At 39.9% G+C, this 25,854-nt stretch overlaps 2 protein-coding genes across 3 annotated transcripts in view; one reads left to right on the plus strand and one right to left on the minus strand.

Annotated features, from left to right (window-relative positions):
- The first annotated feature begins 8,373 nt into the window (after positions 1–8,373).
- On the plus strand, positions 8,374–8,583 carry LOC102858475 (DNA-directed RNA polymerases I, II, and III subunit RPABC5-like). The gene has a single exon (XM_006902108.1). It carries the CDS (start codon positions 8,380–8,382, stop codon positions 8,581–8,583), a length of 204 nt encoding a protein of 67 aa, XP_006902170.1. The 5' UTR covers positions 8,374–8,379.
- Positions 8,584–15,126: 6,543 nt separating this feature from the next.
- The window catches only part of ABCB11 (ATP-binding cassette, sub-family B (MDR/TAP), member 11), a 155,665-nt gene continuing 144,937 nt past the window's right edge, over positions 15,127–25,854 (minus strand). Inside the window, exons 25-28 of one of the 2 annotated variants that reach the window (XM_006902110.1) lie at positions 19,752–19,958; positions 18,276–18,278; positions 17,000–17,146; positions 15,127–15,327 (exon numbers count right to left, since the gene is read on the minus strand). In XM_006902110.1, the coding sequence (XP_006902172.1) occupies positions 15,127–15,327; positions 17,000–17,146; positions 18,276–18,278; positions 19,752–19,958 (558 nt within the window). The remainder of the gene's footprint in view (positions 15,328–16,999; positions 17,147–18,275; positions 18,279–19,751; positions 19,959–25,854) is intronic. The other variant, XM_006902109.1, reaches the window with a different exon arrangement.

A 25,854-nucleotide genomic window follows, 5' to 3' on the forward strand; every position in this document is an offset into this window, starting at 1 on the left:
CCAAGGAGCAGCTTGGTTTAATCCTCTCCAAGATGGATCTGTTTGTTTTCCTGGCAGTCCAGGGTACATTCAGTACCCTTCTCCAGCACCACTCCTTTGAAAAGAGTAGTAGTTTAAAAAAAAATCTTAAGAAAGGCCCTGATAAATGCAGGAAGGGTTTATGTATTTCCATGTAGGTGTTAATTTTACTTGTTCTGCAATGAACAGGGTAGCAATGTTTTAAACAGCAATTCCTTCTAAAATTCGATATTTTTGTAAACAGTCCTGGATTTATGCAATACTTTCTGCCTTTGAAACAGTGTACTTCTAATTAGAATTTTAGTTCATTGGTTGAGAAAGGAGATGCATGGAAAAGTAAAAACATTTAACTGATGTTGTGGGATAAAGTTATTAACATGTGAGTATTCATAGATTTCCTACCGCTTATCTTAGAAATAAGACCCTATAATTAAATTATAAGCTCAATTTTCCTCTCAGCTCACAAAAAAATCCTGCTGAAAGAAAGATAAGTGAATATACCTAATAACAAACTATATATAATAAGGAATCTAATAACGGAGCTCTAGTGGCTTAGTGGCAAGGTGTTGCACTGCCAAAGTGAAAGTACATGGTTCAAATCCAACATCTGCTCCACAAGAGACTGATGGACAATTTCCTTCCATGTGATTTACTGCCTCTGAAATCCTGTTTGAGGGTAAGCTATGGGTTGGTTCCAAACTTGGCAGTACATAACAACAGACTGAGAATAGGAAAAGGAAAGCTGGCTCGGGAGGTAGGGGTGAAAGTACTTAAGAAATTGTCCTATGTAAAGAAAGTGACCAGAAGAAAATATATTTGATACATTTGTTGTGGCTGATTATGGAGATCCTAAGACTATGAGCACACAGGGGCTCTGGTGACAGAGTCCGTAGGGAGTTGCTTTGCTTAACTAAGAGTAACACCTCTCTGGTGGTTCAAATCCACAAGGGGCTCTTCAGGAGAAGAGTGGACAATCTCCTCTCATTCCATTATACAACCTTGAAAACCTAGTGGAGAGTTAACTCTGAGTCAGTTCCCACTGATTGGCCAGGAGTGAGTGAGTGTGGTGGCATTGTATGTAATATGTTATACTGCTATTTGAAAAGCCAGTGGTGCAAATTCATCCATCAATGCATAAGAGAAACATGGTCATGGCTCTTAAAATGTCTTTCCTAAATGTAACATAACTCAAACACTGAATTATGTGACCCCAATATTTTATAGTACTACCAAAATACTTGTTGGCATCTGCAGGTTAGACAATGAATAAGGGTGGCAAAAAGAATCAATGAATATAGTGTTGGAGAAGAGTGCTGAATATTCCCTCGAGTGCCAAAAGAATAAACATGTCTTGGGAAGAGTGCAACCATGGTGCTCCTTTGAGGCAAAGGTAGTGAAACTTTGTCTCATATACCTTGGGTGTGTTGTTAAGAGGGGTCAGTTTTTAGAAAAAGACATGCTTGGAAAGGGGAGGGTCAGTGAAAGAGAGGATAATCCTCAACAAAAGACTGGCATTGTGATTGTAGCAATGGGCTCAAGTATATCATGATGAGAATGGCACAGGATAGGATAAGGCTCAGATCCATAGGGTCTCTGGGAGTCGTAGGGACTTAACAGGAACTAATAACAACTGGGATAAATGAAAATTGTGGTGGTTGTTGTGTGCTATTGAGTTGCCCAAAGATAACCCTCTAGCAGGTTTTGAGAGACAGTAAATTACCTGGAATGTGATTGTCCATCCTTCTTCAGCAGAATACGTGGTGGATTTGAACTGTGTGCCTTTGGAATTGCAGTGAAGCTCCTTACCACTAGACTACCAGAGCTCCCTAAATGAAAATTGTCAATTGGAAATAATTTCTAATATATCTTCAGGCTCATGTTTTTTATTCCACCCTCCTCCCCCACCTGACGAACATTAATGTTGTACATGTTAGAGATGTAAAAATGAGCTCAAAAAAGGCCCTTCTACAGGGGACATACCTATTGTTTCTTCCTATAGCACTTGCCTGATACAAACAGGTGGAATTGGGGAAGTGTCCTGAAATCCCTTCGGCACTGGGGAAGATTAAATTGAGATTCTATCCTGCTAAAAAATAGTTAGTAGTATTATTCCCCTTTTATAAGCCACTAGTCTACCCATCCATCCTCTTCTTAAATCACATTGTTTTCTACTCTATAACTCTGAGAAGAATGGGAATCCCAGAATGCTTGATAGTGCTTGTGCAAAACCTATACTTGGACCAGGAGGCAGTCATCAGAACAGAGCAAAAAAACACTGCATGGCTCAAAATTGGGAATGGTGTATACCAGGGATGTGTCCTATCTCCATACCTTTTCAGTCTATAAGCAGAACATATTATATGGAAGGCTGGGCTCTATGAGGAGAAATGTGGCATCAAGATTGGAGGAAGACTCATCAACAATCTGTGTTATGCAGATGACACAACCATGCTTGCTGAAATTGAGGAGGACCTTAAGCGTTTGCTGGTGAGGGTCAAGGACTGCAGCCCTCAATATGGATTGAAGTTTGACATCAAGAACACAAAGATTCTCATCACTGGGCCGATTGGCAGCGTCAGGATGGATGGTGAAGAGATTGAGATTGTTAACAGCTTCAGTTTGCTTGGCTCCACAGTCAACACGCTTGGCAACAGCAGCCAGGAAATTAAAAGATGTGTCGTGTTGGGAAAGTCTGATGTCAGAGACCTCTCCAGAGTACTGAAGAGCAAAGACATCAGTCTGAAAACTAAAGTACACCTGATACAGGTCATGGTCTTTGCAATTACTTACTATGCATCAGAGAGCTGGGCAATTACTAGGGGTGAAAGAAGGAGAATTGACATCTTTGAGCTGTGGTGTTGGAGAAGAGTATTGAATATACCATGGACTGCTGAAAGAACGAACAGGTTTGTTCTGGAGAGGGTTAAACCAGATTGCTCCTTGGAGGAACCATCCTGAAGCTTTGTCTGACATACTTTGTACATGTTGCAAGAAAGGACCAGTTCTTAGAGAGGGACATCATGCTTGGGAGGGTGGACGGACAGTGCAGGAGAGGAAGACTCTCAATGAGATGGATTGATTCAGTGACTGGGGTAATGGTGGTAAGTGTGTCAAAAACAAAAAGATTGGCACAGGATAGACAGGGTTTAAGGCTGTTGTACACAGGGTCACTATGAGTCGCAGGCGACTTGACAGCACTTAACAACAACAACATACTGCCAAATGAATACCAATTTTATGTGTGGAAGGATAAGGAGATGAGAGGGCACAATGATAAAAGCACCAGTTGTCTAGTTAAAGTCTCCATGTTTGACAGCTTAGTGAAGTGGAGGGAATGTAACATTGCTAAAAAATCACTAGAATGAACTACAAGGACCTCTTTCTTCATTGAAGCTTATTTCATCACATGAGCATTTAGCGGGAATCCAACTGTGTCTAATTATTTCTTTCAGGAAATATTTTTTTAAATCTCTAAATATAAAGATTATTTAAAGGTCACTTAAATGTATATCTATAACACATTGTTTTCTTTATACTCATGCTTAAGCATTTTCTTAATAAAAATAAAATTTACTGATTTATTAACATTGAGTTAAGCCACAATAAGCAATAACTACTAAAGCCTATTAAAGAAATTGAGGAAGCGAAAACTGTAATTTTTTGTGTGTGTGTAACAACATGGCTGCAGGTAGGCAGAGCAGCCTGGAGCAGCTGTTCAAAGATATGCAGGAATTAGATTTGAACTCTCCTCCTGTTCTGCCATCTGGAGCATATGGATCTGGTCCAAACAACCATAGCATCATTGCTGTGCATCCAGCCAGGAAGTCAAGAAAAAGAAAGCGGGCTTTCTTCCATTCAAGCTCTATTTAGGGACTGGCAGATTTCATAGTGAGTTGTTCCTGTATTTCATTGGCCAGCATAGTGTCATGTGGCTTCCCCTCGGTGCAAGGGAATCTGGGAAGAAGAATCCTTTACTTTGCAGCCACTGTAGTAGAGGAGAGTGAGAGAAAAGGGTTTAAGGTTGATTGTCGAGTGGACCTACAAAGCCTGCCATAGTGACTTTACATACCTTTTTAAGGCTTATTGTATAATGCAACATGAATGCAATTCACGGCGGCACTCTTTCCTGCACTCTGCTGATTGGTTTTATACTTAACAGCATACCAAAATGAGGATAACAAGAAATGCTTTCCAAGTCACAACTACATTATGAATGGTATCATAAGGTATATTTAAATCACTGGATTTTTCAACTTTCGGGGAATTTTATTCAAGCATTACTCATCTCTGACTTTAATTCTACACTTTATATATTGTTGTTGTTGATTGCCTTCGAGTCAAGCACGATACATAACGACTGTATGAACAAATGACCTAATGCCTTTCTAGATTAGGACTCTTTCTTTTCTACCAATAAGATAACACTAAGATTTTTTCACTTTCCTATAACATTTCATAATGCAATGGTGGGCACTTGGCTTTGTCACTTTGTGTGTCATTTCCTCCTTTTCTATCTCTAGTTATTTTGGTGTTCTTACATCTATTTCTTTGTGTCTTGAGAATAGGAGTTCTATTTGAATTATAGGAAGGAGAAAATTGCCAATTTTCCAGCTGGCTTTGTACTCTTCTTCTTTTTCATTCTGCACATTTTGTCCTAGTTCTTATTTGTTGGGTTGAGTAGTTGCATCCAGACAACTACATCCTAATCACTTGTACCCTGATTACTCATTATGGGACTAAGATACTATATAATTCACTAATGAGCAAATTATAATGCTGGCCAGTGCTAATTAGATGATAATCGTGTGCATTGCTTTATTTACAGTCTATCCATTTAAATTAATTGAGCACTTAATTGAACACAATGTGAAAGAAATTGGAACTGGGTTTAGAGGTTATTTAAGTTGCTTTCACATACCCTTCTCCCCAATCTCTTACATATAAGTAAGATTACTTATTTGATTTGGAGAAAATTTAAATAAGCATAATGCTTGTTTTATAATGCACAAATATATATGCAAATCAAAATAGATATGAAAGCAGTAACCAAATTTAACTTTTTTAAAAAAAATCCATTAATATCTTTACCTGTACTAATTGCAGAGAAATTATGCATGTCTAAAATAAAACCATAACCCCAAATCCATTATTGTCTTTTGAGTCCATTCAGACTCGTGAGACTACCCACCATCAGATTACCAAGACAATAAATCCTAACAGGAGCTGACAACCTCACCTTTCTTTCATGGAATGGCTGGCTAGTGGATTAGAACCATAGACCTTTTGGCAGCAGCCCAACAGATGATGAATCAAACATCAGCATTGAAAATATGAAGAAGGATCAAAAATAACTCAGTGAAAGTGTTCTGAGAATAAGAAATCGACAGTTAATTATAGAATAAATACATTATAACTCTATACCTAATTGTGATTCTAGCTATTTCCTCTTCATGACATGTTGCTGTTGTTTGTTGTTAAGTGCCATCAAGGGCATAGTATCAAAATATTTCAGACTCTACATTTTCAAATGAGTACAGATTTGCCAAAAATTACATATATGAGAGCAGCATTAAATTAAAAGTGTTTCGTTTTATACCTCAATTCTTATTAATGATAAAAGCAATACATATCCTCAATCATTTTGGGAAGAGATCCTCATTTGATGCATCTCAAAATTGGCTGAAAGTAGATACCCACAAACCATATATGCCATGATTTGAGAAAAAAGTTAGACAAGTTGGTCTCTGGAGGCTGTTGTCTCAAAACTCTTTGTCATATATATATACTCAAGGAACAGTTGTCTGAAAGATCATTTCAAGGCACCCCAGGGCTCCTCTCTTCCCTGTGAAAGCACAGCCATGGTGCAGGGACAGCACAGATTCCTGGAGCTGAAGCTGGACATGAACAAGGCTACAGCAGCGGCAGCTTTAGAGCAGAACCCGTTCCTAGGGAGGGCGGCTGCGTCATCGTCCTCAGAAGCACTATGACGTGCAGGAGTGAAAGCTCCAGAAGAACCTGGAGGTTGGGATCAGAAAGAAGATTGAACATGATGATGTGATGAAAGCCAACTCCAGTCAGCCCAAGAAGCTGCCACTGTTGAAGGACAGGGCACTCTCCTGAAGAGGCTGGTGGAGACCAGTATCAGCTAAGACTTATGTCTGTGCAGCCGCCCCCAATGCCTGGCTGCCCTGGGGGAAATGCTGCACCTGGGACTGAGTGGCACTTAGACTTTGATGGCAGCCTGCTATCAGGCTGGGCAAAGACAAGGCCTAGAGACACATCAAAGTCTGAAAAAGTAATCTCCTTGCCTTCTCTGGATTCTCTGTCCCCTGGAAAGCTGAACCCCCTATACAGACTGCTTGTGGGCAGGTTGCTATCAGCTTGCCAATAAATCCCCTCATTGAAGGAGGGCATCCTCCTCCCCAGCCAGAGAAGTTGAAAGAAACCTTCCCTAGCCAGTGAAGAAGAGACAGGGAAATGTGGGACATGCTTAGGGACAGCAGCAGCCACCACAGTTGAACTGGAGAATTAATTTTAGATGGATTTTGGCAGAGTAGCCAATATTTGCAGGACAGAGAACTTGGAAACACTTAGAGCCACAAATCATGAGGCTCATTTTGCCTCATGTATTTTGGGAGCTGTCTTGATTGTATTCTGTTATTAATCTGAATTACAACCTTTTGACTTCCCCTGCATGGTTATGTGTGGTCTGTGAGCTATCACCTTGGATTTTGGACCCACTAAAGCAGTAAGATGGGTGTTGAGATGAGTAGAAAGAGGTAAGCAAGTGTGCGGGACATGTCTGACCTCATGGGAATTGGTTTTGTGTTATTGATGCTATTGGCAGGTAAAATTTCGCCCTGTGAAGTTGATAAAGGTAAGATATGGCCATCTTCACATGGGCCTTACTCTTTTAAAATGTTCTTTTTTTAAAAAAAAATATTATTTTTGTGTGTGTGTAGTGCCAAAACAGGTCTGCCTGGTACGGGAGGAGATTGCCCCTCCTTCCCCAGCAGAGCATCTGGTGGATTTGAACCGCATGCCTCTGGGATTGCAGTGCAGCTTCTTGCCACCAGAGCTCCCTCTAAAATGCTCCAAGTTTTTAGTTAAAAATAATGCTGTTATTTTTCACTAAAGAGAGGTCTAGTTAGAAAGCTACTTGAACATTTGAAATTAAAGATAAGATTATATTGGCTCTTATTAGAAGTGATTAATGTTTATTACAGTGTTCATTTTAATTGCATTGAGGATCAAAAAAAAAGGGAGAATTAGAGTTGTTTGTTATTGTTGTCAATTGCCAATTAACCAATTAGCTTTGGTGGTGAAACAGTAAGGAATTGCACTGCCAGCCTAAAGACAGATGGCTTGAATCCACCGGCTGCTCGGTGAGGTACAGCTTTCTTGGAAATGTTAAAAAGCAAAGTTGTCCTTTTGAGAACTGAGATGTGCCCGACTTTAGCCTAGTATTTCTGATTGCTTCAGGTGTTTGCCAGTTTGGAAAAAACCCTCATTGCTGTGTAGTCAGAACCAACTCATAGCTGACCCTCCAGTCAGCATTCTCAGCTTTTGTTCAAGATCCATCCGACATTAGCAATAATCTCCTTCATGCTATGGGCTCTTCTAAAAACAGTTTGAATTTCTGGCAGTACCCTGTTGATGTACCCTTCCAAATATTACAAAATAATCTTTAGCAAGATTTCACCTGCCTATGATATTAAAGATACTGTTAGATAATTTCCACATTCTGTTGAATTATGATTTTTTTAAAATTATTTTTTCCAGACAATTAACCAAGTAGGTCTCTTCCAAATTTCTTAACATAGATTTGTGAGCAAGTCTAGGGCTTCATCTATTTGTTGAAACACTTCAACTGATACTCCATCAATTCCTGGGGCTTTAATTTTTTGTCAGTTCCTTCAGTGAAGGTTGAACTGCATCCTTCATTACCATTGATTGTTGATCATATGCTATTTCAGTGCTGACCACTTCTTTCTGGTACAGTGACCCTGTGTACTCCTTCCATTTTCTTTTCATATTTCCTGCATCAAACTCTTTGGGGCGGTTCCACGTTATCATACGTAGTTGCTATGAGTCAGAACCAACTCAGCATCACAAAGCAACAATAATCCTCCGGAAGACTCTCTTCACCTCATTCTTGATTTAAACCACCTGCTTCCTGGGTCTAATATCTTCTCGTTCTTTTTGTTTTGTTTTTTATGTTTCCTGAACATAAGAAGTAAACCTTTTGGGACCTTATATAACCGAGAAAGTCTTTAGATTGTTCTCATTCTTAAGAATAGTTTTCTGGCCGGAAACGGTGGAGCCGGCGTGCTGTGCAGACGTGCCCGTCGAGCTGCAGCCATGATCATCCCCGTGCGCTGCTTCACCTGCGGGAAGATCGTGGGCAACAAGTGGGAAGCCTACCTGGGGCTGCTGCAAGCCGAGTACACCGAGGGAGACGCCCTTGACGCACTGGGCCTCAAATGCTACTGCTGCCGCCGCATGCTGCTGGCCCACGTGGACCTCATTGAGAAGCTGCTCAACTATGCTCCCCGGGAGAAGTGACCACCCTGGAGAAGTGACCACCCTGGAGAAGTGACCATGGCTGTGCCTCCCGGGCTGGGGCTCCAAGTAGGCCGGGCCTGGCCCAGCCCGTGTCACCTCGGCCACTGCACCTCTGCTGACCCACAGACATCTGCGGGCCAGGGATGCAGATCGAGACAATGGTGGAATAAAGCTTTTGTTGAATGAAAAAAAAAAGAATAGTTTTCTGGATATGGAGTTCCTAGATGGAAATGTTTCACTCAGAATTTACAATGAAAATAGTAATTGCCTTCTCACTCTTAATGTCATTATTGTTCAGAGATTTTGTACATTTAGATTCTTTATCTGTTATATTAGCGTGTCTCTACTTCCCTCTGGAAAATGTTAACATCTTCATCTTGTCCCCAAGTGTTCTAATATTGCCTAATAATGTGTTCAAATAGGCTATTTATTTGCTTATTTTATTGGGCATTGATAAACCCATTAAAGCTGTGAACTCATTTTTCAATTATAGAAAAATGTCTTCAACCCTTTCTGTGATAATTTCTTCCCTTCCATTTTCTGAATCCTTTTTGTGGAACTACAGTCATTACATTATTGCACCTCTTTGATTTTTCTTCTGGTCCCACCCCCCCCCTCCTTTTTCTCTTCACCATTTTTTTGTTATAATTTCAGAGAATTTGCCTCCATTTTAATTTCTAATTCCTCTCATTTATTTTCTTAAATGGTTACCCATGGTGGACAGTGTTTGGTGGAGCTCCTTAATTAAAACAAGGTTGGAAGCAGGAGTGGCATCCACTTCTGAAATAGTTTCCCTCTGGAAACCCTATGAACAGTGCTCAGGTCTTTCATTCATAGGGTCACTATGAGTCATCTGCAACTCAATGACACTTAACAACAATAACAATGAGAACAGAGAGAGAGCTATGTTGGCCTAGTGGACAGAAAATCATGCTACCAAGCCCAAGGTGGGTGATTGTAATCTGCAGCCCTCATGCCTGGTTTAAATTGTTTTTTGTCAAACATTCTTCTAAGTGGTATAGCACTGGTCTGTGCATTGCTGTACAGAGGTAACTCGTGGTTGCTGTGATGCTGAACACAGTGACACTGGTGTGCCAAATGCGCTAATGGTTACCCATGGTGGACAGTATTTGGCAGAGCTTCCTGGTTAAAACAAGCTTGGAAGCAAGAGTGGCATCCACTTCCAAAATGGCTTGTCTCCAGAAACTCTATGAACAGTGCTCAGTCTTTGTTCACAGGGTCGCTATTTCTAGTAGTGTTATAAAAGGAGTTCTAGTGGCATTGTCCCGAGGGAGTTGTTTTGTTAATCAAAGGCTATTCCCCTCTGACAGTTCAAATACACCAGGATTTCTGCCAGAGGAAGATTGGAAATCTATTACACAATTTGTTGTTATTGTTGTTATTAGGTGCCATTGAGTTCATCATGACTCATAGCGACCCTACAAACAATGGATCTGACCCTGTGCCATCCTTATCATCTCTGCTATACTTGAACCTATTGTTACAGTCACCACGTTAACCTCTACGAATCAGTTCTGACTTGATGGCAATGAGCTCAGTTGAGTCGGCATTTTAAACTCACTGAAGTGAGTAGAGCTGTAGTGAGTAAAGGCTGATAGTGACCCTCCTTTGAGTTTTCAAGGTTGCAAATCTTAAAGAGAGTAAACTACTCTTTCTTCCACCAAGTCACTGGTGTATTCAAACTGCTAGAGACATTTGGCCTTTTGGTTATGAGTGCAGCACTCCGTGGATGTTATGTAGTATCATTGTTGCTAGGGGCTACTCATAGACACCCTCTGAACTTTGCCCTATGCTGTACCATCTTGAAGACCTTGGATATGTCCCAATCTTTTGTTACAGTCACTGTGCTAGTCCATTTTGTTGAGACTCATCCTCTCTTTCTCTAATCCTCCCCCTCTCCCAGTATGATGTCTTTTTCCAAGGACCAGCTCCTTCTGACATTATAGGGAGCTTTTAATCAGTGCATGAGACTATTCAGAGAACCTTCAGAAATGACAGACTTGAGATAAGTATCAGACAGAACAGATGAAGCAAGCCCTTCAGCCGTCTGAGAAATAGTAATAATGTGAGTGCAGAGAATAAATGTTCATTAGTGATGCAAGAAACACCATAAAAATGGAGCCCTTGGAGCCCTCTGGTGTTGTAAAATAAACTTGCAATTTATTTTGTCAAAATCATATTCCTCTCTGCTGTCTTACAAAGTAATTGTTTCCTAAAATAAGTCACTTTATACCTTATTGTCAATAACTTAATCACTCTATTAAAAATGCTGATTCGTTCCTTTTTAATATTTCCTCATGTATTCCACTCTAGAAAGCCAACCACCTTTCAATACAGAGCTCATGTTCTCCCTCATTGGAATAAGAACTGTGGCTAAGGTTATATGTCAGCATGACTGGGCTATCATCCTCGGTGGTTGGACAGAAATGATGTTACTGCCCTCTATTTTGTGATCTGATGTGGGCTGCAAATCAGCTGAAAAAGGAGTTTCCCTGGGGGTGTGATTTGCCACCAATAGCTTTGGACATTCTGACAAAGCTCATCCTTTCTCCATCCTGCATATGACTTAACATTCTCTCACCTCCACTTCCTGGGGTATAAGCCAGAAGAGCATCCCCTACAAACATCATGTATCAGGTGAAGCCTCCAATATGACCCCTGACCCACAAATTTGGGACTCACCAGCCTCTGCAATTATGTGATTTCCTGGAAATGAATCAATCTTTTAATGTATATACTTTGGTCATGTCAGGATGGGCTAAGTTGAGGAAAAGGATTTTATGCTTGGAAAGATACAAGGTGAGAAAAAGAGAGGAAGACCCTCATTGGGATGGGGTAAGCCAGTAACTACAACAAAGGACTTAAGCACAGTGGAGATTGTGAGGATGGCACAGAAGCTGCCAAGGTTTTAATCTACTCTACGTATGATCACTAAGAGTAGGAGCCAAATCAATGACACTTAACAACTACAATTAAATGTATTTTAATACATGCTTCAGTAGTTTTGTTCCTGTAGATAAATGAGACTAAGCCAAGAACTTAAAAACATAAATGAATGTTAGCTTCTGTAAGTGTGGAGGTGCTTTTCACAAAGCTTAATTAAAATCGCAAAGCTTAATTCTTTCCAACAGATGACTTAATTGTGTAAATACTTGTGACTGCAATTTTTCATCCTTCACCTAAAATGGCGTAGCTTTGGCGGCCTAGTGAAAGTAAGGAATTTCGTTGCCAAGCCAAAGACAGTGGTTAGAATCCACCTGATGGTTCTTGAGTTTTCAGCCTCTGAAAACCCATGAAAGGGTCATTATGAGTCAGTTTGACTCTACGGTTCTTAACAACAACTAAAAGCAATTCTCCAATCCTCTTCCCCACCACTTGACAGCTGTCAACTCTTCTGACCTAACTAGTTAACCTGCTAATCCTTCAATTATGTGTCAGAAAACACTGGAACAGAGATATAAACAATACACTTCAATGTACAAGAGTTCAGGCTTAATTTCTTGGTAGAATTTCCTTTGACAGTCATGGGAATAAAGTGTATCTACAAAGAATGGAGTTGGGGAGAAGATGAAGAAGAATTATCATATCTTGATGGCAGAAAAAGTTGGAGGGGTATGTGCAATGCTTTTATAGAATTTTTTGTTTCTGACATCAAGAGCTTTTTTAATATCTTTACTTTTATGTTTCTATTCACAGACTGTAATTTTTATTTAAGTAGATGGCAACATCTCTCAGATATTTTAGTAAACTCTGCATGAGCTTTTAATGTTTTCTGGATCCTTTCATTATTACCTCTGACTTCCTTTTTCATGAGTGTTGTATTGTTGCTGTTTTTTGCTTCTTGTGTTGAAATCTTTCCTTGGTGTCCTGTTATCCTTGGCCATCAGTCAGATGGTGGAATATTGTTGGGAGCTCCGGTGGCCTAGTGGTAAAATGCTGTGCTGCAATCCCCAAGGCATAAAGCAGAGAGAAGACAGTGGGTTTGCTGACTGTAGTGCAAACTCTAGTAAGTGGCATTTACTGTACACTAGAACTCTCATTGCATTAGGCTCAGAGGTCTTTATTTTTTTCTTTTCTTTTCTGTTTTCTTGAATTAACCAGTTGCCCCAGAGAGCACTCTTTCTCTATCCTATTAAAGGATGAGGTGGAGACTGTGAGTTGTCCTGTTCTTATAGAGATAGCTTTGCATTCATTCTCTATGTTCCCAGAATGTTACTCTCCCTTCCACTCTTTGTGTACCGATGGAGAAATCTTTCTTGGAGGGAGCATCTGGACTTCTACTAAGACTGGGAAAGGACAGCCAGGCTGCTCCAGGATATACTTCTGTTTCTATAAAGATTTTTAGCCCATTCTTCTGTTTGCAATCCATCTGTTCCACAACTTCCAGAAAATAAAAGTGTCCCTACATGTTGAACCTTTCTGAGGTCAGTGCTACAAACTGCATTGCTCACAGGCTTTCTCTACTACCAGATTACATTTTTGCTTCTTTTGATGTATTACCAATTGTCCATTTGTTTTCTGGTTCCCAGCATACTTTGCTGTCATCTCTCTTATTTACATTTTTCATTTGGTTGCATGTCCCCTTTAATTCTTTCAGAAGTCCCTGGACAACTCAGAGTTAGCTCTTCAGAATTTAACTGAAATGTTAGTGGTTTGATCCACCCAGTCTAGTCTCAGAAGAAAGATTTGACTTCTAAAAGGTCCCAGACTTAGAGAATTCTACAGGGCACAAGTTCCACTTTTAAATACATAGATTCACCATGAGTTAGCTTTGACAGCAAAAGGTTTGTGTTTGACTTTTTATTTTTAAAGTTATTTAATGGTGTCTTGGGGTAAGTATGAGTGTTTTGCTGCCACATTAACTAGTTTTTTTATATGCCATCTTTACAAAGCTACAGCAAAGTAAAATGTATTGTTTTTACTTCATGAGTAGGATTTGGCCAAAATAATCAAAACCAAATAAAATTCACTACCATCATGCCAATTCCTACTCACAGCAACCCTCAAGAACAGAGCAGAACTGCCCACAGGGCTTCCGAGGCTATAAAGCATTACTAGAGCTGACTTCTACAGCTTTCTTCCTCAGAATGGGGGATGGGGTGGTTTGGGACAGGGGGAGGGACAGGGCAAATTCTTGCTTAGTCACTGCTGACTCCGCCATTTATGCAATATGCCCTAAATTCACAGCCTAAACTACTATCCCTACTGGCTTTTAATATTGAGTCAATTCTGGTTCACAATAACCCTGTGTGATGGAGCACAACTGTCCCATGGTGTTTCCACAGCTGTACTCTTTGCAAGAGTAGATTGCCAGGTCTCCTTCCTCGAGCAGATGGTGAGTAGCAGAACACTTGTACCTTCAGGGTTCCTTCCCTGAAAGGCCTGTTTTGCCCATTTTTTCTCTTTTTAAAAATTATTATTTTATTTTATAGTGGCTTACATACCAAGTTCATATACATTGTTTCTCACACCGGATCTTTCCCCTTTCCTTTACCTGCTCCTCCCTCCACCCATCAAATTATGTGACTCTATGATTAAGCAGCTCCCCCACCTTGGATCCTTGTACTCATTCTACAATAAAGGTCTTATACAGTATTCATCCTTATGGGACTGAGTTCACTTAGTATAACGCTGTGTCTTTGAGGCGATTCTGACTCATACAATAGCTCTGAGGCTGGAGGTGTCCCATATGGCTCCCAAGGTCATGGACTTTTTGAAGCTCACTGTCACAGTTTCCTCCCCCCAGTCTGTGAGTTCAAACTGCTGGCCTTTCCGTTAGCGGCTAAGTACTTAACCGTTGTGTCATGGGGCCTCCTAATGGCAAGTGCCTGCTAATCCTTGTTTTTCTGGATCCCTCAGTCTGACAGAATCCTGTGTGGCAGTAATCTAACTTGCCTGTCCTCATGCCTAAGGATGAAGGAATCTGTTCTCTTGTACCGCTAGTGTTCAGTCTTTTTTCTTTTTCTTCCCACATAAAATTTGGCCTAACTCAACAAATTTGATTATGTACCTATTCTACTCTGGGCTCTATGTACACTAAACATTTGCAAATACAAAAGACTCTGAACTCCTCGTCTCATAGATTCCTGGTACCAACTCCAATAGAGAGGAGAGTCTTGTGCACTAAGCTGCTAACTGAAAAGTTGGGAGTTTGAATCACTCAGAAGCACCTCAGAAGAAAGGCCTGGTGATCTACTATGGAAAAATCAGACACTGAAAATCCTAAGGAGCACAATTCCATAGTAACAAGCATGGGACTCTCGTGATTCAGAGTTGATGCACAGGAAAAGCGCTGGGTAATGGCTGAACAATGCTGGGAAGGATCTCACCCACTCTGACCTTTCGTTTTCTGTACATAGACTTCTAAAACGGAATCATCATTGTGAGGCATAGAAAATGAGCCTGAATCCCACAATATGACATGACTGTGAAGGTAAAATATCAAGTGTTTCTCCTTAAAGAGTTTTCCCCCAGGAGTCCTATAGTTGGTGCATTTTCTGTCACTATTTGGCTTGAGTCAGATCAACTGATGGGGGCTCCAGTGGTGACAAGATTGTAGTAGGCTCCTTTCTGGGCCATCAGTTCATCATGGGTCCCCTTTTCAATCACCACCCCCTGGGACATGACAGCAATGACATCTGAGTTCTGGATGGTGGACAATCGATGGGCAATAACAATGCAGGTCCGACCCTCTCTGGCTTTGTCCAGGGCCACTTGTACAGTCTGCAAAGAGAAAATAGGTGGTTGAAATGGAAGTTCATGGTTATTTTCAAGCTGTCTGTCATAAAAGTTTAATTTAGTAACATCTGAGTCCTAGTGCTATAAAAAACACAAAAACAAACAACCATTAAAATGTTTACCATTAAGTTGCCTCTGACTCATGGAGACCCATTATGTCACAGAGCAGAACTGCTCCATACAGTTTTTCTTGCCTATGATCTATACAGAAGTAATCTGTCAGGCCTTTCTTCCACAGTGCTACTAGGTGAGTTCAAACAACTAAGCGACGTTAGTCAGTCATTTACACATTGCCTTCAAGTCAGAACCAACTCACACACAGCTGAGGCTCCACCAAGTTTTATTGTTGTGCACCATCAAGTTGGAACTGATCCAAAACAGACCCTCCAGCAGGTTTTCAGAGGCATTAAATCACACGGGAGGATTTTACCCATTCTTTTCCCTCTGAGCCGCTGGTGGATTCAAACCATGTACCTTCGAGATTGCAGTGCAGCTTCTTATCACCAGCCACCAGATCTCCCTCCCTCAGGTTTTAAGAGACCATTAATTGCAGGAAGGAGATTGCTCATTTTCTTCCACCGAGCCCTTGGGGTATTCAAACCGCCACAGAAGTGTGGCCTTTTGGTTAGTAACACAACTCCCTAAAGACTAAACCACCAGAGAGCTCAATGAATTTAGTAACTGAGTACAAACTTTGTACCACACAGGGACGTGCTGTATGTGAAGGTGAACCCTAAAACCCTATGTAAGAGATCAAGTAAGCACTTACTGAGTACAATGCTTTCAATACAAATATTTTAGGGAAACAATGTCAAACCAATCTGTGAGGTCACTATGTTATTTTCCAATACTTAATGGTCTTGTTCGTAAAAAGGAAAAAAAGGTTGAGTAGCAGTCAAATGGTCATTCCTGGTCTATTTACCACTGAGGACATTTTGGTTCTACAAAATGGACTACTGATTTTTTTAAAGTTTAGAGCTGCTAACCAAAAGGTTGGCAGGTCAAACCCATCAACTGCTCCTCAGGTGAGAGTTGGGCAATTTCCTCCCATAAAGACTTGGAACTCGGAAACCCAGTGGAGGGAAGCTATGAGTCAAAAGTGACAGTGGTTAGCTTTATTTGTTTAATTAGTAAATGCTACATTTCATAATTGTTTTTGTTCATAATTGGGTTTTGTGCAATTACATCTTTTTTCATTTGTGTTGCATATCATATACTGCTCCTTTTTTATTTTATTTTTACTGCTTTTTTTATGTTCTAGGCTACCCACCTATTCTGCCACATAACTTTGAACTATGATGTAGTAAGTGTCCAATAAATAACTCAAAAATTATTCTACCTTAAAAAATGTTAAAAAAGTAAAAACTATAATTCTTTTACCTTTATTAAGAAAGTTAATTATTTTGCCTCAAGCATCACCTTGCACAAGCAATCTTAACAATAATCCGTGCTTCAAAGTGAAAGGAATCTTTTTTATTTGAAGCAATCATATTTTAAATCACTTCTTTAAATTATTGGCTTTTGGTTCCATATCATATTACCCATTTCTACTGCTAATGGATCAGAAAATTGAAAATAGTGTCATTTTTATAAGGATAAATCTACCACCCAAAGACTCATTCATAATAGTCTAGGACTTTAGAAAAGCAATACATACCTTTTCACTTTCTGTGTCTAAGGCAGAAGTAGCTTCATCTAGTAGCAAAATTTTAGGATCTCGTAGGATGGCCCGAGCAATAGCAATGCGTTGTTTCTCTCCTCGAGAGAGTTGAGACCCTTGAGCTCCAACGTTAGTTTCATATTTCTGAGGAAAAGTGTGGGAAATGTGAACCCCAGAGACAGCCACTTTTCGTGTGCCACACGGAGCCCCACGTCAATGACTATCAGTGAATTTCATTTTTGTCTATTTTTGAAGTTGAGAAAAAATAAGTGAGTCCTTCTATTTTTTTTTAAGCCCAATGTCCTTGGAGATATAAGAAAAATATGGAGTTTGTAACCTTTAGTGTTAGGAAACAGAGGACTATATTCCACCTTTACTCCATTTCTGATAGAAATATTCCATTTCTTTCTCCCTATGGCTAGTAACAATTCAGTATATGAAGATTTTTCTTACTGAAGAATTAACCAACTCTGTGACTCCAGTTGGGAAGATCTTTCCAAGAGGGTGGCAGTCCCAAGGAGGGAGGGGCCCTTATTATAAGAAAGCTTCATCCTGGAACCCAAGTCTCGAATCAGAACTCCATTCTGCCTCTTATCATCTCAGATTTCACAGACAAATGATTTCAACATCTTTGAGCTACAAACTCATCTAAAAAAATTCAGGTATTAATACCTCAAAACTCATTACCATTGAGCCACAACTAACTCATAGTCGACCCTAGAGCAGGTTTTCAGACAGTGTAAATTACCTGGGAGGACATTGCCCATCTTTCTCCCAAGGAGCAGCTGGCAGATTCGAACTGCCTGTCTCTAGGTTAGCAGCATAATTCTTTAACCACTAGGTTACCAGAGCTCTATACCTTGGTCAAGGTTTCATTGTGAAATGATGAAATTATTTAAAAAAAAAATTAGTCTCTAGCTAGATGTTTGCCATAGCTATATTTAAATAACTAGTTAATACTCATGGAATAGTCACTATATCCTCAGAATTATGCTAACAATTCTAACTTTTGATTATCATTTAATAGTCATATAAAACCATACTCTCTATATTTTAGAGATGATAAAACTTAAGCAGAGAAGTGGTAAGAAAATGTCACAAGGACAGGCAAGTAAGAAGCAGTGAAGGTGAAATATGAATCCAGTTTTGTTAGCTTTCCCGCCCTTGTCCTTGGCCACTATCCTCCCCTGTCCTTTAGAATAAAGTCTGTTTGCCTCTCCTGCTTTCCCTACTTCCTGATAAATTCTCAGCTCAGCCACAGAAGACTGGTGACAACCTACTTTGTCCTTATGGAGAAAAAGTGCTTAGTGAGGGGGATTATGGGCAAGTCTGCATGACAAAGAGGCAATAAACTAACTCCATGCCAAAGTCTAGTACAAAACAAATGGCCCTCACAAAAGATTTGTGGAATAATGAATCTTTCAGGGGATACACAAGTTTTCCTTTTCAACTCAGAATGCAGCAGGGAAGGTCAAGTCTACAATTCCACAAGGGTCAATTCAATGTCTGAGGATTAGATTACCCAGCTGGAATCAAGCCAAGAGCTTGAGACTGGTGAGTCTTTGGGGGTGGGGGGGACAAACACAAACAACACAAAGCCTACCACAAATACTATAAAATTTATAAGCATAGTTACTTACAAAGGAAAAGAACTTCATAGTGATATTCTAAAGAGAGTGAAGAAAGTAAAATAAGACTCTCAACATCTGGTTTCCCTGTCTTAATTTTCCTGTCATCAATCATCAAGAAATATTTTTTTGTGCATATATACCAGTCAATATGGCTTTAAATTTAGACTTGCAACGAAACTTCTTCTCACATACTTTGAACATGTTGCTAGGAGAAGGTTATTCCTTGGAGTGGGACATTTTGCTTGGGAAGGTAGCAGGATGGCAAAAGAGAGGAAGACCCTCAAACAGGTGGATTGACACAATGATGCCATCAATGGGTGTGAGTGTGTTGGAGATTGTGAGGATGGCACAAGAATGGATAGGGTTCAGATCTGTCGTTCATAGGATCGCTATGAGTCGTACTCGACTCCATGTTATGTAACAATAACAATTACAACATGGAATAGTAGGGAGCTCTGAGGTCTAGTGGTAAGAGGCTGCACTGCAATCCCAAAAGCTTGCTGTTCATATCCACTAACTGTTCTGTAGGAGAAAGATAAGCAATTTCCTTTCTTGTGATTTACTGCCTCTAATACCAGTCTGGAGGGTCGGCTGTGGGTAGGCTCCAATTCAATGGCACACAACAACAATAACAACAAGGAAAAGCAGGATATGCCAACATACAATGTGCCCTGTGCTCGTACAGATCTTATCAAGCAGTGCAAGAATTATGATGATATTAACAATAGCAGTTTTCATTGTGTGGCTATTATTTGTACTATTGTTTTTGTTTGTTTGCAAATGAGATGGTCTAAATCTTGGGATATATAGCTTGCTACCCCAAAATGACACAGCTAGTAAGTGGCAGAAGCGGGATCAAACTTCAGCTTTTTTCTACTTCTAAGCTGATGGTTAATGGAATACTATTCTGTGTGCAATAAATTCTGTAGCATCCATTGTATTAAACAGTGCAACTTTCAAAAGTACAGGAATTGACAAAGAATATTTAGTCAATGTTTGTCCTATCCAAGGGGACTGGGAAATTAATGGTGTTGTCCTTGACCTACAGTCATCACACTTTTGGTCACTCTACCTCTACCCTTCCCCTCCTCCAAAGCAAACGACTGGCACGTACTCACCTCTGGGAGGGACATGACAAAGGAGTGCAGCTGAGCCTGCTTTGCGGCCTCTATGACTCTGTCCATGGGAATGTCTTTGGTGTTGTCCCCATATTTGATGTTGTCTGCTATGCTACAAGCAAATAGCACTGGCTCTTGGGAAACAATTCCAATGTTCGAGCGGAGGAACTGGATATTGACCTTTTTGCTGTCATGGCCGTCTATCATCTGCCAACAGGATGAGAATAAAGAGTGTTATGCCTTCAAATGTTAGCAGTGAGGAAAGTTCACAGTCCAGAGCTGTGCGCTATGCAGGACACTGGCTTTGCTTACAAGAATCCCAGGCTTCAGGGAAGTAAAGGAGGTTGTCTTTGACTTTCGAGATGGGGTCGGTAAAGAGTAATGTCAAAGTTAAAACTGACCAGAGTATTCTTTTGTTCATATTTTTCCAAGTTTCAGGTAGTGAAAGAGAAAAAGATACTTAGAAGAATATTTACTCCCTCCCCCATTTGAATGAATTTATTTCCTTTATTGCAGTAACCTCTGTAACAAAACGTTAACTGCTTTGTTAACTCAATGTTAAGATATGCCTCTCCAAGGTAGGCCCTCCTAGCACAATATCCAAAGGATGTAAGGTAAAGCCTCATTATTCTTGCCTCCAAAGAGCATTATATGGATATTGTACAATATTATCAAAATATTACATATTTACTTTTAAAACAACTCCCCCTGTACTTGGATACAGTGTATCAATCTCTTTCTTTCATTGCCCTGATGTCAGAACTGACTCATAGCTGATCCTCCATCCAGTTTTTGCACAAGGGTAATTGCACAGCAGGAAATTGCTCATCTTCCCTAAAGCTGCTGATGGATTCAAACCAGCAGAGAGGCACCGCCTTTGGGTTAGCAGTGCAACTCCCACCCAAACTCCCCGGGATAGAGTAGGTTGTTGTTGTTAGTTGCTGTAGAGTTAAGCATGACTTACAGCAACCCCTCAAACAACAGCTCTAACCTCTGACCTAGCCTGTGCCATCTTCATCATCTCTGCCATCCTTGAGGCCATGGCTGGAGTCACTGTGTCAATCCTTCTGCTAGAGGGTCTTCCTCTCTTTTTGTGACCCTCCACTTTTCCAAGCATGATGCCTCCTTTCAAGGAATAGCCTCTCTTAACAACACACTCAAAGTATGTGAAATGAAACTTGACCATCCTTGCTTCCAAGGAGCACTATCGTTGTACTTTCTAAGACATGTTTGTTCTTTTGTTCCTATTTTGTTTGTTTATGGAATATTCAGTGCTCCTCTCCAGTAACACAACTCAAAGGCATCAACTCTTCTGTCATTCTTATTCATTATCTAACTCTCAGATGCATGACAACTATTGATATAATTTATTGTTATTATTGTTGTTGAGTATCATAGAGTAGGAACCAACCCATAGCTGACACTCTGGTGGGTTTTCAGAGGCAGTTACTCCCACAGGAGGAGATTATCCATCAGATTTTCTTACAGAGCAGCTGGTGGCCTTGAACTGCATGCTTTGGAACTGTAGCATAGCATTTTGCCACTAGGCCATCAGAGCTCCCTATTATATACAGTATGTTGTTATGTCGCTTGTGACCCATAGTAACCCTATGTACAATAGCCCTGGAACCTACTGTACCCTGTGCCAACTTTACTGTCTTTGACACACTTACCCTCATTACCTCAGTCACTGAATCAATCCATCTCATCGATGGTCTTCCTCTCTTTCTCTGTCCCTCCACTCTTCCAAACATGCTGCTCCTTCTCCAAGGACTGATACCTCCTTGCAACATGCCCAAAGTAAGTCAGATGAAGCCTCAGAATCCTTACCTTCAAGGAGCATGCTGGTTCAACCCTCTCTAGGACAAACCTGTTTTTACACCTGGCAATCCATGGTATATTCAATACTCTTCTTCAGCACCCAGCTCAAAAGTATCAATTCTTTTTCAATCATCCCTAGTCACGGTCCAGCTCTCTGACGCATAGCAAGCAATCACAAAGACTATGGCCTGGATCAAGCACACCTTAGTCTTGAGACTGGCATCATTGCTATTCAGTACTCTGGAGAGGTCCCTGACAGCTGACTTTCCCAATGCAATTTGTCTCTTTATTTCCTGGTTGCTGGTACCAAGACTGTTGACTGTGGCGCCAAGCAAATTAAAACTGCTAAGAGTCTCAATCTCTTCACCATCTATCATAATGTTACCATTCAGGCTAGTGGTGAGAATCTTTGTTTTCTTGATCATATTGAAGGCTATGGCCCTTGACCTTCTGCAGCAAGCACTTCAGGTCCTCCTCAATTTCAGCAAGCAGGGTTGCGTCATCTACATAACATAGATTGTTGACATGCCTTTAAAGTGACAAAGATTAAAGTCTCTTCCTTTCCAATGACGAAAATATTCTCCTAATTATAACAAATATAGATATATTGGAGATATAAATATAGACAGATAGAGATAGATGATAGATAGATAGATAGATATAGAGATATATAGATCTACATATTTATCTCTGGTGGCCTAGAGGCAAGAAGCTGCACAGAAATTCCAATGGCATACGGGTTCAAGGCCACCAGCTGCTCTGCGGAAGAAGGAGGGGCAATCTCCTCTTGTGCAATTAATCGCTTCTGAAAACACACTGGAGGGTCGGTTCCAATTCTATGGTATACAACAGCAATGACATATATAAAAAAATCAGTCATGCTTATTTTTACTGACTAATACTTGTAAAATTTATTATGTAAGTTAAGTTTTACCTTCATTTGCAAAACTTAGCATCACATCCCTCCAAAGATAAGAAGAATCAATGTGTGAGGAGAATTAGGTACAAGTCTTTTTGTTTTATTTCTTTGCAAATTATAGCTGCTGTTGTCTGAAACTTTACCTAACTCTGAAACAAGCAGGTTTAAGAAAAACTGCAGCAAGATTCAGCACGCTGGAGGAGGAAAGCTCTCTGCTGTCATGGAACTTAGCATGAAGAAAGCTGCCAAGAACTGTTGATTAGCCAAAAACTTTCATTCCTGCCTGTTTAATAGATTGCCAAAGAAAACCCTATCCTCTGTACATGCCTCTCTTCCTTGCTTAAAATTATCTGTTTTTATGTGTGACTAAGGGTTGAATTTGTTCATATAATACCCTCTTATAAACATTTACAAGATAGCAAGTAAGACATTTATAAACTAGCAGTTAAGAACAAATGTTACCAAATAAAAAAAAGAACAAATGTTACAGAAAGGAGTTTTCTATGCAGTTATTGGATCAAGTCTGTTTCCTTTATTTTATTGGCATCATTCTTGCAATCACTGAGACAATTAGGCAAAGTAAGAAAGGAATATATTTATTCACTTACTCAATTTGTCCACAAACATTTATTTGACTACCTGCCATAAAGGTTATGTGCTGAACAAAATCTTTGTGTGTAATACAAAAAGAAAACATAATATCTATTTCCAGGAAACTCATGATTTAGTTAGGCAGTTGAATATAAGTACTTGAATATTTACCTTTTAAGTTAGTTAAGAGTCCAAGAATATTAAAGGTACAATTGCTCCAGAAGGTCAAGGACTATAGACTTCAATATGAATTAAAGCTCAATGTCAAGAAAACAAAGATTCTGACTGCCAGGCCAACTGACGGCATCATAATAGATGGAAAAGAAATAGAGTTTAACAATTTCAGCTTCCTTGATTCCACATTCTTGGCACTACCAAAGGACTAGGTGATCAAAAGATGAATTGCACTAGGAAAATCTGCTGTCCGGGACCTCTCCAAAGACCTAAAGAGAAAAGATGTCATTCTAGAGACTAAGGTGCACCAGATTCAGGTTATGGTCTGAATTATTTGCTAGGCATCAGAGAGCTAGATAATGACTAAGGATGATATAAGAAGAATCTATGCTTTTGAGTTATGATGCTGGAAGAGAGTATTGAACATGCCACGGACACACACTCTACCCCCTCACAGAGAACAAATAGGTTTGTCTTGGAGAAGGTGAAACCAACTTGTTCTTGGAGGCAAGGATTTTGAAGCTCCATCTCACATACTTGGAGCATGTAACCAGGAGGGAGCAGTCCTTGAAGAAGACATGCTTTGAGGGACAGTGTAGGAGAGGAAGACCACGAATGAGATGGATTGACACAGTAACTGAGCTAATGGGGGTAAAAGTGTTGGAGACAGTGAGATTGGCTCAGGATAGTACAGAGTTCAGATCATAGGGTTGCTATGAGTCACAGTAGATTCGGCAGCACATACTAACAACAAGTGTAACATATTAATAGTAAGTATTTGACCCTAAAGAATTAACTTAATAAAAAGATTATGTTAAATATGTGAATATACTTCATTTTTATAATCTATGAGCAATGGGGGGAAAGCAAACACTATTAGGAAAAATGTACATTTACTTTATTCAAACTCTAGCCTCATTGCACTAAAACTAATAATAGTCAGGGAAAGTCCAAAAGGCCACTTTCTTTTTAAAAAAAAATTATTATTTTTTTTTCTGTGTACCATCTAATTGGCTCTGACTGGTACAGGAGGAGATTGCCCCTCCTTCTCCAGCAGACCAAGATGTCTCTGGGATTGCAGTGCAGCTTCTTGCCACCAGGCCACCAGAGCTCCCTTCCAAAAATATTTTTTTCTTTGTTTGTTTTTCTTATTTTTATTATTATTAATTTAAATGAAAGTTTACAGAGATTTTTTTATTTCCATTCATTCATTCATTGCTGCACTTCTCTCCTTGTCCAAACTCCTCCCCAGTTCCCTCTTTGAAAAGTAAAAGAAAAACTCTTTCATTGTTATACAATCCCTCGCCCAGGTCCACTACACTATGCAGCCTTCATTCTGGACTCCTCTCATGACGATAATACCTAATCATTTATCTCTTTTAAACAGTTTTTGTCCTCACCTGTTTCAATGCAGTATACATTATTTATCCCATCTTTCTCAGTCTCCCCCAATCCCAATGTCAGTTCCGTTTTTACACCAGTGGTACTAAAAGCCACTTTCAAAACACTGTTGTTGTTAAGTGCCATCTAGTTGACTATGACTCATAGTGACCATACGAACTCTGGATCTAAACTCTGTCCTATTTTGCACCAGCATCGTCATCCCTGATGTAATCAAGTACATTACTGCAGTCACTGTGTCAATCCAGCTCATTGAGGGTCTTCCTCTCTTTCACTGACCCTCCACCTTCCCAAGCATGATATCATTTTCCAAGGACAAGCTCCTCCTAGCAACATGTCCCAAGGATGTGAGATGAAGTTGTATCATCCTTGCCACTATGGAGCACCCCAGCAACACTTTTTCTGAGATGAATTTGTTCTTTTGGCAGTCCGTGGGATATTAGTATTAAACAATCAAGTCAAATGAGGAGTAAAAGAAAAGTATTTTCAGACTTCTGCCTCTGAATTATTTTAAGAAAACTATTTGTGGATTTTATCCAAGAAATTAAGAGTAAACATCAAGATGGGGGTGAAGTCAAAGGGGAAAAAAGACTCAGAAGTGAAGAAATAATGGATCTAGGCCAAGTTAATTTCAAAGGAAATTTACAAGATAATAATTATTCAGCAGGCTTGACTAAATCTACATGGGGTAGAGATAAGAGAAAGAAGCAGAGGAAAAATTAATATTTTATAATGCCAAAGGATGCAAGAAAAAAGAAAATCTGTAAGAAAAACAATCAGGAAAAAAAATGCAAGGTCAATCTAGCTCACTACTTGTCTTTGAAATAAATAATCTTTATGTAGTCATGATAAATAAGCTATTAATTTATTTTCAAGTTTTGTAAGCAACCTAGTGTCAAGGCATATAAGACAATGCTATAGATGTTGTTTTGTTATGTGCCATTGAGTCGTTTGCGACACATATCAACCCTATGTATAACAGCCCTAAACCGTGCTCTATCCTGTGCCAATTGCATTGCCTCTGACACACCCATCCCTATTACCCCAGTCACTGAATCAATCCGTCTCATAGAGGGTCTTCCCCTCTTGCACCGTCCCTCCACCCTCCCAACCATGATGTCCCTCTCCAAGGACCTGTCCTTCCTTGCAACATGTCCAAAGTATGTCAGACGAAGCCCCAGAATCTTTGCCTCCAAG

The sequence above is a fragment of the Elephantulus edwardii genome, unplaced genomic scaffold (assembly GCF_000299155.1).
Source record: "Elephantulus edwardii isolate Elephantulus edwardi_28Jun2011 unplaced genomic scaffold, EleEdw1.0 scaffold00369, whole genome shotgun sequence".
Taxonomy (NCBI): domain Eukaryota; kingdom Metazoa; phylum Chordata; class Mammalia; order Macroscelidea; family Macroscelididae; genus Elephantulus; species Elephantulus edwardii.